The 16,156-nt window shown below is 35.7% G+C and overlaps 1 protein-coding gene across 2 annotated transcripts; it reads right to left on the reverse strand.

The window, feature by feature from the left end:
• Positions 1-457: 457 nt before the first annotated feature.
• On the reverse strand, positions 458-7,623 carry LOC110930871 (cryptochrome-1). Of its 2 annotated transcripts, none has more exons than XM_035987779.1 (5): positions 7,415-7,623; positions 6,542-6,871; positions 4,345-4,566; positions 2,461-3,167; positions 458-1,253 (listed from the first exon to the last, which is right to left on the reverse strand). In XM_035987779.1, exons 2-5 carry the CDS (start codon positions 6,858-6,860, stop codon positions 621-623), a joined length of 1,881 nt encoding a protein of 626 aa, XP_035843672.1. In that variant the 5' UTR covers positions 6,861-6,871; positions 7,415-7,623; the 3' UTR covers positions 458-620. The 2 variants fall into 2 exon arrangements, with proteins under 2 accessions (XP_035843672.1, XP_022029955.1); XM_022174263.2 differs by having other exon boundaries at positions 7,368-7,577.
• Positions 7,624-16,156: the final 8,533 nt, after the last annotated feature.

The raw sequence follows: 16,156 nt of genomic DNA on the forward strand, positions 1-16,156 counted from the left end.
ACTTGAGCTATTAGGTAGTTTTTAACAAATTGATTTATATTCATATGTTTTTGTTTCATACACAAAATTAACTATTTCATATTGGAAGATAATTTTGTTTTTAACTTTTTTTTTTTTTTTGAAAACTGGATTTCCAGCCGACTCCAAAGGGCCAGCATATGCTGTTTAAACCCCTCACCCTAAGTTCGAATCCCACCCAGAGGTGTTCTCCCATATTTACATAATTTTGCACTTAGTAGGAATCGAACCTGAGACCTCCACAGGAGGAAACCACTTAGTGGAAAACCCCCTGACCAACTGGGCTATACCATATTGGCGTTTTTAACTAACTAACTCCCACACCCTCTAATCATACTTCAAAATCTGCATATTTGTCTATCACGAGACTAGAACCTTCAACCATCTGGGAAGGAACACCATTCCTACACACCTTAACACCGTTGTCGCACATTTACACTAGCACAAAATTCACACATTTGGAAGCCAAACAAGACCAACCAGCACGAGTCTAATACAGAGATCGCTCGTTCTAACAGACGAGCATTAAAAGCGTTAACATCTCTGTTCAAAATTCAAACATGGCTCACCAAAAAGAAAACAAATATATAACACATAAGTGATCAACAGTTTTCCTTTATCGGAAACGACGATGAACCGAAATTACTTGTACCAGCAGCCTGTTTCAGTTTCTTACTAGCCGAGGACGATACAGCCGTCGAACACAAATCATCGTCGGTTTCCAAGTACCCGCTTCCTGTCTTGCAGTCATGCAAATTATATTCATCCGGTTCTTGCCCTTCTTCTAGTTCTAAACCCTTTGATCTTTTTCTATCATTATTATAATTATTATTATTTGGTACCGTAACATCCTTATGCATCGAGGGTACCTTTTGATCGTTAGAGGATGATGAAGGGCACGGCTTCTTTTCTTTTCGAAGAAAAACTTTAGGAATCGGCGGGTTTTCAGGACCGCAGTTATCGACCACGACTTCATTTGTTCCTTCACCGTTGTCTTGCTTTGAAGCGGATTCTTTTTCCTTCATTTGTAGTATGGCACTTGTTAAACGGTCTCTTGCGATTTCAATATCGATGATCGGTTTTGGATAGTTTAACCCTAATTCGACTCCTGCAGCTTGGAGAACAGACAAAGGGGCATTCCATGGATGATGGATCCATTCCGTAGGCACTCGTGATAGCTCGGGTAGCCACTGTCGAACGTATTCACCCTTAGGGTCAAACTTGAATCCCTGAACCTGATTCGTCAATAATTTAAAAACTTTGTTATTTTTACTTCACACACACACACACACACACACACACACATATACTAGTAAGTTTACCTGCCGAGCGCTATATATACTAGTAAGTTTACCTGCCGAGTGTTGCGGCGGCGTTGAAACGTAAAATAATTCGAATATATACCGTCTAATGAAAACGTATTATATTTGACCTGACTCGTTTTTGAACAAAATTTATGTCAAAACGTAAACCAACTGAAAATGTACATAAAAATAAGCACGAAAAGTATTATATTTGACCTAACTCGTTTTTGAACAAAATTTATGTCAAAACGTAAACCAACTGAAAACGTACATAAAAATAAGCACGAAAAGTATTATATTTGACCTGACTCGTTTTTGAACAAAATTTATGTCAAAACGTAAACCAACTGAAAACGTACATAAAACTAAGCACGAAAAGTATTATATTTGACTTGAATCATTTCCGGAAAAAAAAAATTACGTCGAAACGTAAACCAACGTTTATACTAACACGTACATAAAAATAAGCACGTAAGAAATAGTGTTTTTTAAGTTAAAGAATTGTAAACTTGAAACTTTAGAAACTCGAGTGGGTTAAAATGACATTCGACAAAGTTTTTAATGTCAATGCTAAAAGTTCGACAGGTAAAATACAAAAAAAAAAAAAAAAAAAAACACTAAAAGACAAATAAGTTACTATTCCTTGTGTTTCAAGAATTGTGTGTGTGTGTGTATAGAGAAAGCGGGACGTTCTTTTTGGATACAATTGTTTTGAATGTGATACACAAGACAGTTATGTAACCGCCTTCGTTTCTCTCTCACTCCTGATTATCTTTTATGCACTGTGACAAGCGCGGTATGTGCTACTAGCGAAACCAACATTTTATATATATAGAAAAAGTATATCATACATTACGGCTTAACGTACTTCACGTACGACAACGTGCGTGATTTGTTATATAACATGCGTGATTAATGTTTTCAATATGCGTGATTATTGTGTTTCAACATGCGTGATTTTGGATTTTTGAGTTACAACGTGCGAGATTTTAAAAAGAACGTGCGTAATTACCTGTCGTACGTGATGTACGTTAAGCCGTAATGTACGTTAACCTTCCTCTATATATATATATATATATATATATATATATATATATAATCTTGTTTCTACACTAGTGTATGCACAATTATGACGTACCTCAGGGCTATCAAGACGATGAAGCTCGTGTCCATCTGGCAGGCTCCCCGATATATATTGCCAACCAAGAATATCACATTCGAGATCCGCATCCAACAACGTATCCCAAAAATACTTCATCCCCCATTGCCACGGCAACAATAAACATTTAACCAAAAAACTCGCGGTAATCACTCTAATCTTATTGTGTAGCCATCCCGTTGCCCAAAGTTCTCGCATTCCCGCATCAACCAACGGATAACCGGTTCGACCCTGTCTCCACGACTTAAAATGTGATTGGTTACCTTCCCACGGAAAATACTTCAAGTTGCTTAGAAGCGATTTTTCATGAGTAAACGGGAAGTTAAAACATATATATCGCGAATACTCTCGAAGCCCGATGGATTTAAGAAAACACGTAACGCTCGTTTCTCCGGGGTGGTTTGGTTGTTTTGCCCATAGAATCTGCTTCATTATCACACTGTGATAAACTTTCCGAATACTGATTTCGCCGAAATGGATGTATGGGGATAGAATTGAAGTGGAGCTGTCGGTCACTTTTTGTCGATCGTTTGCGTAATCGAGAAGATGGTTTTCTATGAAGTTGGTAAGAGCTTTTTCTGCGTGGATCCAACCTGGCGTCCACGCTCTTCCTAATAACGCGTTACTTGATTTTTCCGAATCGTCTTCAAGACCGAGTTCCTCTATTGTACAATCTTCCACTGATCCTGTTATTAGTCCATCATAAAAGCAAAAGAATAATTTGCATTTTGTTTTGTTATAATTGGCTTTTATCTTATTATTTTAAAGTGAAATAAACAGTTAGAAATAAGTTTAGAGTGAACTGCCATTTTGGTCCTTGTGGTTTGGTCACTTTTGCCACTTTAGTCCAAAACTCAAACTTTTTGCATCTGGTCCCTGTGGTTTCAGTTTTATTGCCATTTTGGTCCAAAAATGAAACCATGTCATATTTGTCTTATAAAATCCTGCAATTTTGTCATTTTCCTCAGGGGCAAATCAGGTCATATTTGTCTTATAAAATATGGTATTTATTTATAAAAAAGAAATGATCATTTTGCACCTGCGGAAAATGACAAAATAGCAGGATTTTATAAGACAAATATGATCTGATTTCATTTTTGGACCAAAATGGCAATAAAACTGAAACCACAGGGACCCAGATGCAAAAAGTTTTGAGTTTTGGACTAAAGTGGCAAAAGTGACCAAACCACAAGGACCAAAATGGCAGTTTACTCATAAGTTTATTAAAAGTAAACACCGCCATTGTTCCAAATTCCAAAACCTTGAAGTGGTTCACTAACATGTATATACCCTTAAATCACTCAAAATATAGGTACCTTGTAGGGGTGTTCGAAAAGCTCGCGGCTCGCTCGGAAAAGGCTCGGTTGTAAACGAGCCCGAGCTAGGCCTGGCTTGGCTCATGAGCCGGCTCGAATTATTTTATTTTATATAGATTAATTTTAATTTTAAATGTATTAAAATAAAAAAAAATATGTGTGCGTGCGCAAAGAGGGGGGGGGGGTATGGGAAAATAAACAAAATTTAAACATATAATAGTTTTAACATGCCTTTCGGTTTTTTTTTTTTATTTTTAGTTATCAATATTTGTAAAAAAAATAATAATAATAATTAACGAGCCGGCTCGATTTGGCTCGAACATTTTACAAGCCGCGCTCGAGCTCGACTTTTCAGCTCAATAAAACAAACGAGCCGAGCTGGCTCGTTTATGTTCGAGCTCGAGCTCAACCTGGCTTGGCTTGATTACAGCCCTAGTACCTTGGTGGCTGAAATCAAAAGAAACAATAATGCGCCCATAATTTTCTGTTTATATTTAACGATTACTATCGTTTTGGAAGATTATAATGATTATAGTATTCAAATTACCTCGGGCTTGAACCAATTTGCGCGGAGGAAGGCGCATAATAGGATCTTTTTGCATTTTCAAACATGTGTCCCAGTATGCATCGAAGGTTGTAAAAGCATAGCCTTCATCGTTGTATACTTCCCATGGTTCATACAACAAGTCCGCATTGTATGTTTGAACAGGAACACCGAGTTCCCCAAGCTTTTGTTTTATAACGTGATCACGAACAAGTGAAACGGGATCTGAAACAAACACAAATCAAATTCACTAGATATAATAGAAAGTGTAAAAAGGGAAAGAAACGGAGATATCGTAAGTAATAAACCATATGAGTGAACCAAATTATCATTCATGTTGGACATGAAAAACAATCACTTGGTGAGCTACCTCCTGGGTTTTAAAAAGCGCGCCTGAGGCGAGGCGCACTCTTGGTTTTAAAAAGCGAGAAGCGCACAAAAGCGACGAGGACTAAAATTGAGGCGCGAAGCGCAAAGCGCAAAAGCGGTGGGCTTTTCGTACCCGAGGCGCAAGATGTTTATATAATTTTTTTTATATATCCCATACATATCCCATAGGTTTTTAGCTTCCTTTAACCAAAATATAGCTATAAGTAAGGCCTAAGTTATGCAGTACAAGTCAAAAAACCCAAGGTACAACATTTTTATGCAGTAAAACGCCTAAGTTACATGAGGCGCGCACCTCAGGCCAAAAAGCCCACAAAAAAACATCAAAAATGCGCCTTTTGGTCGCTTCCTGTAATTACGCAAGGCGAGAAGCAAAAAAGCCCCAGGCCCTGCGCCTTGTTGCGCCTTGCGCCTAGGGCGCGCTTTTTAAAACCAAGGGCGCACTAAGGCGCAGGTCTCAGCGCCTCAGGGTACCTGAGGCGCGCTTTTTCCACTAAGCGCAAGAAAAGCGCATTTTTTTGGGTTTTTTGAGGTCCGAGGCGCGCGCCTTATGTATTTTGGGTGTTTTTATGTTGTTTTTATGCATGAACAATAGGTTTTTTGGCTTGTACATGTAGGTAAAATCATAAATAAACCTTAGTTATAACTATATTTTGGATAAGGGATGCTAAAAACCTATGGGATATATATAAAAATTTATATAATCTTCTTGCGCCTCGGGTACGAAAAGCCCACCGCTTTTGCGCTTTGCTCTTCGCGCCTCATTTTTAGACCTCGTCGCTTTTGTGCGCCTCTCGCTTTTTAAAACCAAGGCTACCTCTTATCTCATTTTAATCTATAGAAGCTTTTAAGTAGGCTTTAAACCCAATATCCAATTTATGAAAACTTACGACGTTTAAAGCATCCAATAGCTTAAAAACATCATATCAATGATTAAATCTTGTTGAGTAAGTCTGATTTCGGATGTATAACATAACCAAGAATATGCATATTTGAGTTCATGGTTTTTAGAATTGATTTGGATGGTAATCCAAAGTTTATTTGCAAAATTATGATTTTTCGTATAAATTTGACCCAAAGTGGCAATTATGGGCGTATCACACCGCTTTTGCTTATCTCGTGTGCACATCGAAAATAACTAATATGTTTATCGGTTTTTCGTATCATACAATTCTCTGATTTGGTCATTTCTGTTTCAAGCATAGTTAGCTACCAAAGTACTAAACTCGTCATTAGAACGACTCCAATAATCAAACTTATAAGCATCAACACAAAAATACAGATAACCGTTGCATCCTCAAATTTAGAGGTGAAATTGACTATAATCGATCAATTATGATTCTAAAAGGCCATGCACAACTTAAAAATCCTCTTTTACTTTTGTAGTCAAAAAGTATATTTTAATTATCGAGTTAATTACTGTTTTCGTCCCTGTGGTTTATCAAAAATCACTATTTGAGTCCATTAGTTTAAAAATTGCGATTTCAGTCCCTGTGGTTTCACTTTCGAAACCATTTCAGTCCACCTCGTAACCATTTCAGTCGCTGTACTTACCAGAATAATGGATTGAAATGGTTACGTAAGTGAAACCACAGGGACTGAAATGGTTACAAAAGTGAAACCACAGAGACTGAAATCGCAATTTTTAAACTAATGGACTGAAATAGTGATTTTTGACAAACTACAGGGACGAAAACAGTAATTAACTCTCTAATTATCCAATCAAATTTGAGCTTCTAGATAACTACTTTGACCAACAAAGTCAAAATATAATAATTACCAACAATAAAGATAAGAGGTAGAGCATTCATACCATAGAGTTGATTAAACACAACTTTGTTTGCACCAGTAGCACTAATGCATTCAATAAGAGCAGACATAGTACTCTGAGCTTTCATCAACACAAGATCAGCCCCAAGAGTCTTCAAAGAGTGTCCCAACTGGATCAAAGACTGCTTTAACCACCATCTCGAAACCCGACCCGGATAAAACTGCTGTTCTTCTTTAGGGCACCATATGAACACAGCAAGAACAGACCCATCTCTTGCAGCTGCTGAAAGTGCTGGATTATCTTCTATCCTCAGATCCCTCCTAAACCAAACAATTGTCTTGTAATCCCCACTAGTACCCATCTTTTTTTCACCTAAATTCACAACCTTTTTTGATCAAGATTAGGTAAAACCGAATATTCTTGAATACCCACTTGAAATCTTGAAGCAATTGACACAATCTAAGCTAAAATTGCCCTAAATTCACTAACTTTATGGATCAAGATTAGCCAAAATCACTTATTCTTGAATACCCACATGGAATCTTGAAGCAATTGACAACCTTTATTGATCAAGATTAACTAAAACAACATATTCTTGAATACCCACATGGAATCTTGAAGCAATTGACACAATTTAAGCTAAAATTGCCCTAAATTCACTAACTTTATTGATCAAGATGAGCTAAAATCACATATTCTTGAATACCCACATGGAAACTTGAAGCAATTGACATAATTTAAGCTAAAATTGCCCTAAATTCACAAACTTTATTGATCAAGATGAGCTAAAATCACATATTCTTGAAAACCCACATGGAAACTTGAAGCAATTGACATAATTTAAGCTAAAATTGCCTAAATTCACAACCTTTATTGATGAAGATTAGCTAAAATCACATATTCTTGAATACCCACATGGAATCTTGAACTTTGAGACAATCTTGAACTAATTGTGCATGATTGAGGGGAGTTTGGATGAGAATAAAAGGGTGATTTTGATTCTCTTAAACTATGTTTGTTTCAGGAAACATCGAGAATGGATGATGATGGGTGGGTCATTGATTGATAGCACATGGGCATTAGGAGTTTGTTTGGCCAAATGGGCAGTTTTGTCCTTTTAGAATTGGGAAAAGATATTTGGAGGTTTTCTGCATTCAGGAATCATGTGACAACAGTCATGTTTATCTGAGTAGATACATTTGATCTTGTCTTAACCAATGTTTTAAAAACCGGTTCAAACCGGTCGGTTGTACCGGTTGAATCATCTGGTAAACCGGTTAAACCGTCCGGTACATCCGGTTAAACCGTCCGATCACCTGATAAAACCTTTTTGAGCCAAATCTGATGCGGTAAAAAAAACCGGATTTTAAAACATTGGTCTTAACTGGATGCATAAAGTTGGGCCCATTAGCTCTCTTTTTTGAGTTTACAAAGTAGCAAGAAGTTGGGTTGGGCTATTGTAATGTAGTCAAGTTGGACCATGTTTCTAGGCTTAAGTTGGACCATATTTATAGGCTTAAGTTGGGCTTAAGTTATGCCATGCTTCTGGGCTTGAACTGAATAGATTAACATACTTCACTCTATGGCTATTCGAACAGTTTGTGACTCGAAGCTTGCTCGAAAAAAATTTGCTCAAAATTACAACTTGGTTTAGAAGTAAGTCGAGTTTGAGACTTTGAGTTGGCGTATAGATGTACAAATCCGGCTTTTTTGAAAAATGCGAACAAAAAAAAAAAAACAGGTTTGTAAAAAAAAAACTGGTTAGGTTAGGAGAGAAAATGTTAGAACCTATCAAATCAATTGGGGTCGGATTCAACCCAGTTTGGGAAAAAACGGTTTTTTGACATGTTTTTCAGATCGGATCGGGTCTAACCGGTTTAAAGGAACGAGACTACGAACTGGTGGGTTGGGTTGGGGCCAAACTATTTTTTTTTTTTTTTTGGTGAAGTGGGTCGGGTTAGAGACTGGTTTGACGAGCCCAAACAGGGTTTTTTTGTATATCTCTAGCTGGCCGCCTGGCCCTAGCTCGGCCTCCCGGCTCGGCTTAACTCAAAAAAACCCTATTGTACCATACACCAAAGGGTCAAATTCTCCAAAGAAATGGGATTGAGTGTGGGAGAGAGTGATGAATCTTAACTCATACAAAATATTAATTTTATAAAAGGAATATATGAAATGAAAAAGATAACCGGCCTTGACGAAATGACACCAAAGATGATCTCATCTTTTGCCGATCAAGTGTGAGTGTGGGAGCATGTTGGTCCATAAAGCATGCATGTTGCATGCTTCTGTTGACTAAATGCTTTCCAAAATTCAAATCTTTGGTACGTTTGTCCATAAAGCAACAGAGGCAAGTTTGACTAACCTATTAAGCATTCAATGGCCCGCTCATGGCATTATAGCCTAGTGGCATCTTTAGGATAGGATAAGGCTTAGGAACCACTAGATTCTGGGTTCGAATCCCATAAGGACGTTTTTCCCACATTTATTGGGTTTCCTCCTTTATTGGTGCATAGACATTATAGACTAGTGGAGATGGATATAATCGTGTGGTTCCGCTGGTGGCGCAATGATACTTCAGTGGTCCGTCAGTGATCCAAATTTGTCGTTCAAAAAAAGACAATCAATGGCCCATCATTCTGGTTAAGGGTACCAATCTTATCGGGTTGATGCATCGGCAAGTTAAATTGTTCAACCAAAACATAACCCATATAATTGGCCGTGTCAAAAACATCAACCATAAATCACACACATTTAAAATCGTTCAACCGAACATGACCAATTTAACTCATTTATCTAACCACGTTAAATGGGTTGATGGGTAATAATAATATTGTAAATATGTTAATCAGTTGATGAGTGATAAGGAAATAAGTTGAATGGGTCATAATCAACTAAATGAGTTAATATGGTTAATCCACACACCAAAACATAAATATATTACATCTTAGCTTATAAATATATATTATTACATCTTAGTGCTTTTGGAAGTTAAATAATTATTATTTTGAACATGTTTAAAAGGCTAACAACTTTGAATATAATATAAGTTATATAAAATGATAATTGAAAGCTTGATTTGTTTTTACAGAATTTTCCACATCTTTGGAATACCAAATGATAATCGAAAGCTTGATTTGCTTTTACATAATTTTCCACATCTTTGGAATACCAAAAATGTAGTAGGCCACGTCTTGAAAGAGACACGAAATAGTAATAAAATAAGTCTTATATTTACCAAAAGAGTAAATTAAAAAATAGCGTTTTATGTTGACATTAAATTGCAAACTATATCCTTTATCTTTAGAAAGGACAAAAAACGTATTCGATGTATACAAACTTTTGCACGATATGTCCTTTAACCCTAATTCAGTTAGTTTTTATGGTTAAATCTGACCAAATAGACCTCATTTGAAGGCAAATTAGACTTTTTGCCATTTATTTATATACAAAAATTATTACCTTATAAATAAGCAAAGTTTTTGTGCATCATCAGTTGTATCATGCGTCTTGGAAGTGTTTCAAAAAAAACATGAAGTCAAGGTAGTCAAACTATGTTTGTTGTTGATTCTATGTCTTTTATTGATTTATGATGCTTTTAGTGTATGTACCCATGATCCGACAAGGAGCCAGAAAACATGGAAGCATAAAAAAACAAAACATCCATCTCACCAAAATTAAAATAGCGCCGAATTATTAAAAAAAAAAATATTTTTTTACTTTTAACCCAAATGTTTTTATCTTTTGCAATTTTAATCATACATAATTTCTTTTTTTTTAACTTTAACTCAAAACTCATAATTTCTTTTTTTAACTTTAACCCAAAACTTTTCATTATTTGCAATTTAACTTGACAACTTTTGTCACTTATACTTTTTATCTTTCTCAAATTTTCATTTTACGTATAGTTCTAAATTTTTCGAGTTAATACGACGCAACGTGCATGTATAGTTCAACGTTTTTACCTATATTTTTCCATGTTTGACAGGTTCGTCGCAACACGCATATCCTAGGTCGAGTTAGTGCTGGTGGTCGATGACGGTTGTGTGATATTAGTACTATTGGACACCGTTTTACGCATCGCCGCAACGCGAGGTGTGCTTTGGGTGTTTTTCAAAGAAAAAATGGTTATGCATATGGTTGTTTAACGTTTTTACCTCTATTCTTCCATGTTAGATAGGTTCCTCGCAATACGCATATCCTAGGTCGAGTTAGTGTTGGTGGTCGATGACGGTTGTTTGACATTAGTACTATTTGACACCATTTTACGTCCCGCCACAACGCGGAGTGTGCTTTGGGTGTTTTTCAAAGAAAAAATGGTTATGCATATGGTTGTCGTAACGTTGGCTTTGAGGGTTTTAAAAAAAAAATTGATTTTTTTTACTTTTCACCCAAAAGTATTTCATAAATTACTTTTAACCCAAAACTATTTGTTTTTTTTTTACTATTAACCCAAAACTTTTTATCTTTTATAATATATCCTCATAACCTTTTTTACTTTCAACTTTGGTCCTTTATACTTTTTATTTTCCGCAAATTTTTCGCTTTATGCTTGGTTCAAAATTTTGTGACTTAACACATTGCAACGTGCGTCTTTGGTTTAACGTTTTTATGTTTCGTTATAAATTTTGCGAATTAACACGACGCAACGTGCGTGTATGGGTGAACGTTTTTACATCGTCTATTTTTTCCCCGTTTGACAGATTTAACATAACGTGTGGGTCCTAGATCGACTTAGTTATAACTAAAGAATCCCCGCCGCATTGCGGCGGGTCTTAATCCTAGTTTTATTAAAAAACATATAACAATACTTTCAAATATCTCTCTCATCTCATCCACCACCACCACCAACCATCCCCGCCACCACCAGGCACCACCGCCCCCCTGTCACCACCACCATCCACCGCCCCACCTGCCACCACCGATCAACAAAACCAGACACCCACCAACCTTCCCAACCACTGCCCCACCTTCCACCACTAGTCAACAAAACCCTACACCCACCTGCCACCACCACCACACAACCTGTCATCTCTACTTGAACCCACCAGAAATCAGCCCCTACATCCATAACCCACCACCACAAACCCTAACCCCCAAACTCCATCATCTTCCCCAAACACCCACAACCACCACCGTACCAAATACAACGTCCGACCCCCATCTTCCACCATCATCGAAACCCTTACCAGAAGTTCACCAAAACCCTAGATTGCACCAACAACTGCCGATGTAGCTTCCTCTACCCCGATCAACCCCCCAAATCCCCAATCACTTGAACCGAGCGAGTCCCTGTCATTTTCTTCTTGTATGACCTTGCCGAAAAAACCTAATCTGATCAGAGTTGTCATAAATCTGAACCCTAATTGTGGTGGTGACCATCGTTAGTTGCAGGTGAAGTGGTGTTTGTTCAAAGCAAAAACTACGCAAGGGAGAATGGTGGAGGGTGATGGCAGATGAGGGCGGTGGTGGAAGGTGGTGGCAGATGAGGGCGGTGGTGGTGGTGGTGGATAGCAAAGGAGAAAGGGTAGGGAGAGAGAATAAGTTTTTTTCTTATGAGTTAAAATTATTTGCAATAATATAAATAAATGTTATATGTTTTTTTATAAAATTGTTTTATATAGATAAATGGCAAAAAGTCTAGTTTGCCCTCAAATAGGGCCCATTTGGTCAGATTTAGCCATGAAAACTAACTGAGTTAGGGATAAAGTACGTAACGTGCTAGAGTTTGCAAACATCGAATATGTTTTTTGTATTATTTTTAAAATAAAAGACATAATTTATAATCTGATATAACATGACGATTTTTGTAATATACTCTTACCAAAAAGAAAAAATGCTGGAAGTCCTTGATAACATCACAAAGTGTTTTTGACTTGTTCAAACATGTGCAAAAGATTTTCTTTTATTGCTATCAGTTGTAAGAAAAAAAGTTACGTGGTTAGAAAACTAGAAAAGACTTTAATTTAAAAACAAAATTATATTAATCAGATTTTTTTTGAACGGCAAATTTCTTTTATTCCTGTCGTCTGTGGGGACTTGAACCCAATACCTTCCTCTCCCAACGTGTTTAACGACTTTGTATTTGCCAATGGACCACCTCATTGGTCAGATTTTTTATTTAGTCTAATCTTATTAAGAACATAAGTTATGTTTTACAAACAAGGTTTTAGCTAAAAGTATCCTTACTTTACAAAAAAGAAAAAAAAAGAAGCTAAAAGTATCCGTGTTTTATTTAAAACAACTTATTCCAAATATTGTTTTGTCGCTAAACGAACATAAATTATCTTTCACTTGCTAATCGTTCCTGTAACAGTCTTCTTGCTCGATTTATCACCTTTGTTATTTAATTTCAGTACTTGTACTGGATTATAATATAACTAAAAATCTTGTTGATTAAGTATATAATTAAAAACATGATAAAAACAAAAAAAAAAAAAAATCTTTTTTTTACATATTAACATGAAAATATTACTTATCCAATGGTCATGTCTGGATGAAATAAATAGAAAATTTTGCAAACCTCGTCCAAACCATTAATCATGGCATCAATAATTTGTTTGAAACAATTCATGAGAGTTGTCAAAGATTACGGAAACACGCATTCATAGATGATGGCACCTAATATTAGGTTTACCTAAAAATATGGAATAGATTTTATTATAAAAGTGACAAACCAAGAAAGTACAAACAAATGACAGGTAAACGGACAATAAGTTGCGTTACAAATCCTTTTTGAATTGCAAAACCGATCCAACCAAAGACGAAGCGACCCTTAAGGGTCGAGAAATTACTATTCACTACTCGTTGGACCATGTTCAGGAATTTCACGTCCTCTGAGGCTAGGGAACCAAAAGTATAAAAAACAAATGGGCTAAACATGTGTTGATTCTCTAAACAAGAATTCTTGTGTTTAACGACCTTGTCTGATTCTGCCTTCAACGCTGTCTGACCAGCAACAAACTCATAATCCTTAAGCCCTACAAGAGGGGACACTCCTGTAAGGTCCACTTAAACGTGTTCAATATTAATATCAGTAGAGCACTTTTCAATTTTTTAACAGCCAACAAAACTTATACTATAACTTATACCTAATAAATAAGTAACTCGTTGCGTCGCGTGTTCCACCTCCTTAAACTCCGATGATGCACATGTAAGCTCAGAACATCTCAGACTCCAAAAAAGAAGCAAGGTGGAAGTCTGCACCATTGGGACACATAGTCCCAAACTATCTGTAAGAGGAGGCAGGGGCGGACCTAGAGTGATAGAAGGGTTAACCTCCGTTGCCCTTTGACGCTCCGGTGATCCTCCGATGTTAGTGTAATTTTTTGAAAAATTTGACGTTCTTCGATTTTGTTACCCCTTTTTTATTGAAACGTTACCCTATGCGGATTTTCTAGATTCGCCACTGAAAGAAGGCACGATGCGAAAAGGTGATCCAAATTCTTTTCATAATCATCATAAACCCTACACCGGCTCGATGGCACAAATACGTTCTTCCTAGCAAGCGAAGCCTTTGTAGGAATCTGGTTCAAGAACATCCTCCAATAGCACTTAACATGATTGATAATAATTATTTTGACAGGATGACTAAAATTACGTTATTACTAATCTATAATCTATACCTAATAAATAAGTAACTTGTTGCGTCGCGTGTTGTAATTTTGGGAGTCTAAAATTATTTTTTCTGTTTATCTTATTACCATTACCACATATAAATAAGCAACATTTTGTTGCTTTTGTTGTTGTACTATATGCATAGGGTGTGTTTCAAAAAAAAATTGATTTTTCATTTTCAATCCAAAGGTTTTTATCTTTTTATTTTAATCCCTTTAGGTTTTTAACTTTTAACTCAAAGTTTTTCATTATTTCCAATTTAATCACAACACTTTTTTATTTTTTAACTTTCATCCCTTATACTTTTCATCTCTTACAAGTTTTTCGTTTTATGTTTCGGTTAAAATTTCGCGAGTCAACACGATGCAACTGTGTGTCTCTGTGGTTCAACGTTTTTTGTCTGTTTTTCCCGTTTGACATGCCCGTCGCAACACGTATATTATTCTACGCTCGAAAAGTTCATTCCAATGCGCGGGACCCTAAATCAACTTAGTTTTTTCTTTCTATGTTTTACGTCTCGGTCTAATTTCTCCACACTAACACACCACAACGGGTGTGCGTGATTCAACAAATTTACGTATGTTTTTCGTTCAATGTTATTTTTATTTATTTATTTATTTATTTTATTTTACGAGCTCTTCTGTTGTTGGTTGTGTGGCATTGGGGATACTTAGCACGATTTTACAAACGTATTTAACCTATTAATTTTTTACTAAAAATAATTTGTTTCGAGTTCACCCCTATACCTCCTTTACTTAAAAATAACATATTTTTACGTGCATATTTTATGTACGTGTTGGTATGAATTCGATTTGCTCTACGTTTTGACGTAAACTTTTTTCTGGAAACGAGTCAGATCAAATATAATACTTTTTGTTTAAAAAAACAGCTTTTATGTGCATATTTTTATGTACGTTTCGGTATAAATTCGAGTTGGCGTATGTTTCAACGTTAACTTTTTTGGGAAATGAGTGAGACCAAATATAATTTGTTTCCGAGTTTATTTTATGAATGTTTCGTTAATTTTGTTTCGAACCGAGTCGAGTCAAATTGTGGTTTATTTTTTTCAAAAGTTCTAATTAATCTCTTTTGATTATACGTGTCAGCTTTTCCGTTATACCATTACGTTTTCTATGTATAAGTCGGATCCTATATAATACGTTATGACTGTACAGTATAAATTTGATTTACTTTATGTATTGATCTAATCGCAATGCTTATATAGGTTACATTTAGTTCGATCAGATATGTCGAAATGCACGTTTTCATATGGTTAACGCATCACATAACGTTTAGACTAATCCATTCGACGTTTGCAATGTACCCGCGCCGCAACGCGCGCGGGTGTTATTCCTAGTTTAACTTAATTTATAAAAGTTAAATTATATCTTATTTCAAAATATCATTTAAAAAATATATATTTTTATTACTAACTATTTAATATTTTTTTTTTATTTAACTCATGTAATATACGAGTTGTATAACTTTTTTAACCTACTTATATATGTGTACATATCATTGTATATTATAATTAGAACATAAATCTAATAAAATAATAAGTTATAGTTATATCAAACTTAAATATAGTAAATCTTATCCACATAATAAATATATTAGTTTAATCTTAACTAATAGAATTGGAGAGGAAGTGAAAATTTGGGTTTGAGCCTAGAGGTCTCAAGTTCGAATTTGATCCTAACCAGGTTTTACTGCAGTGTGCTTTCGGGCGATGGGTTTTTCTTGGAGCTGGGATGGTGGGCTTGGACTGCCCAACACTGTCTGCGGACTTCGGTGGAGGGTGTATGGGCTATTATTTAGATTACCATGAGTAGACAGACTTTTATTTTAGAATTTAATAACAAAGGAATACACATAATATATTAAAAATAGTAAATTATAAACATATATTTTGAAAGGTTAATATTGATATTTTTTACTTTAAAACTGTAAAAAAAATGTATATCTCTTAACTTGTGTTCTTTTTATCGTTAATAGTTATTTAAGACAAAATAATAATAAACTTTTTTTTATCGTTAGTAG

The sequence above is a fragment of the Helianthus annuus genome, chromosome 3, assembly GCF_002127325.2.
Source record: "Helianthus annuus cultivar XRQ/B chromosome 3, HanXRQr2.0-SUNRISE, whole genome shotgun sequence".
Taxonomy (NCBI): Eukaryota; Viridiplantae; Streptophyta; class Magnoliopsida; order Asterales; family Asteraceae; genus Helianthus; species Helianthus annuus.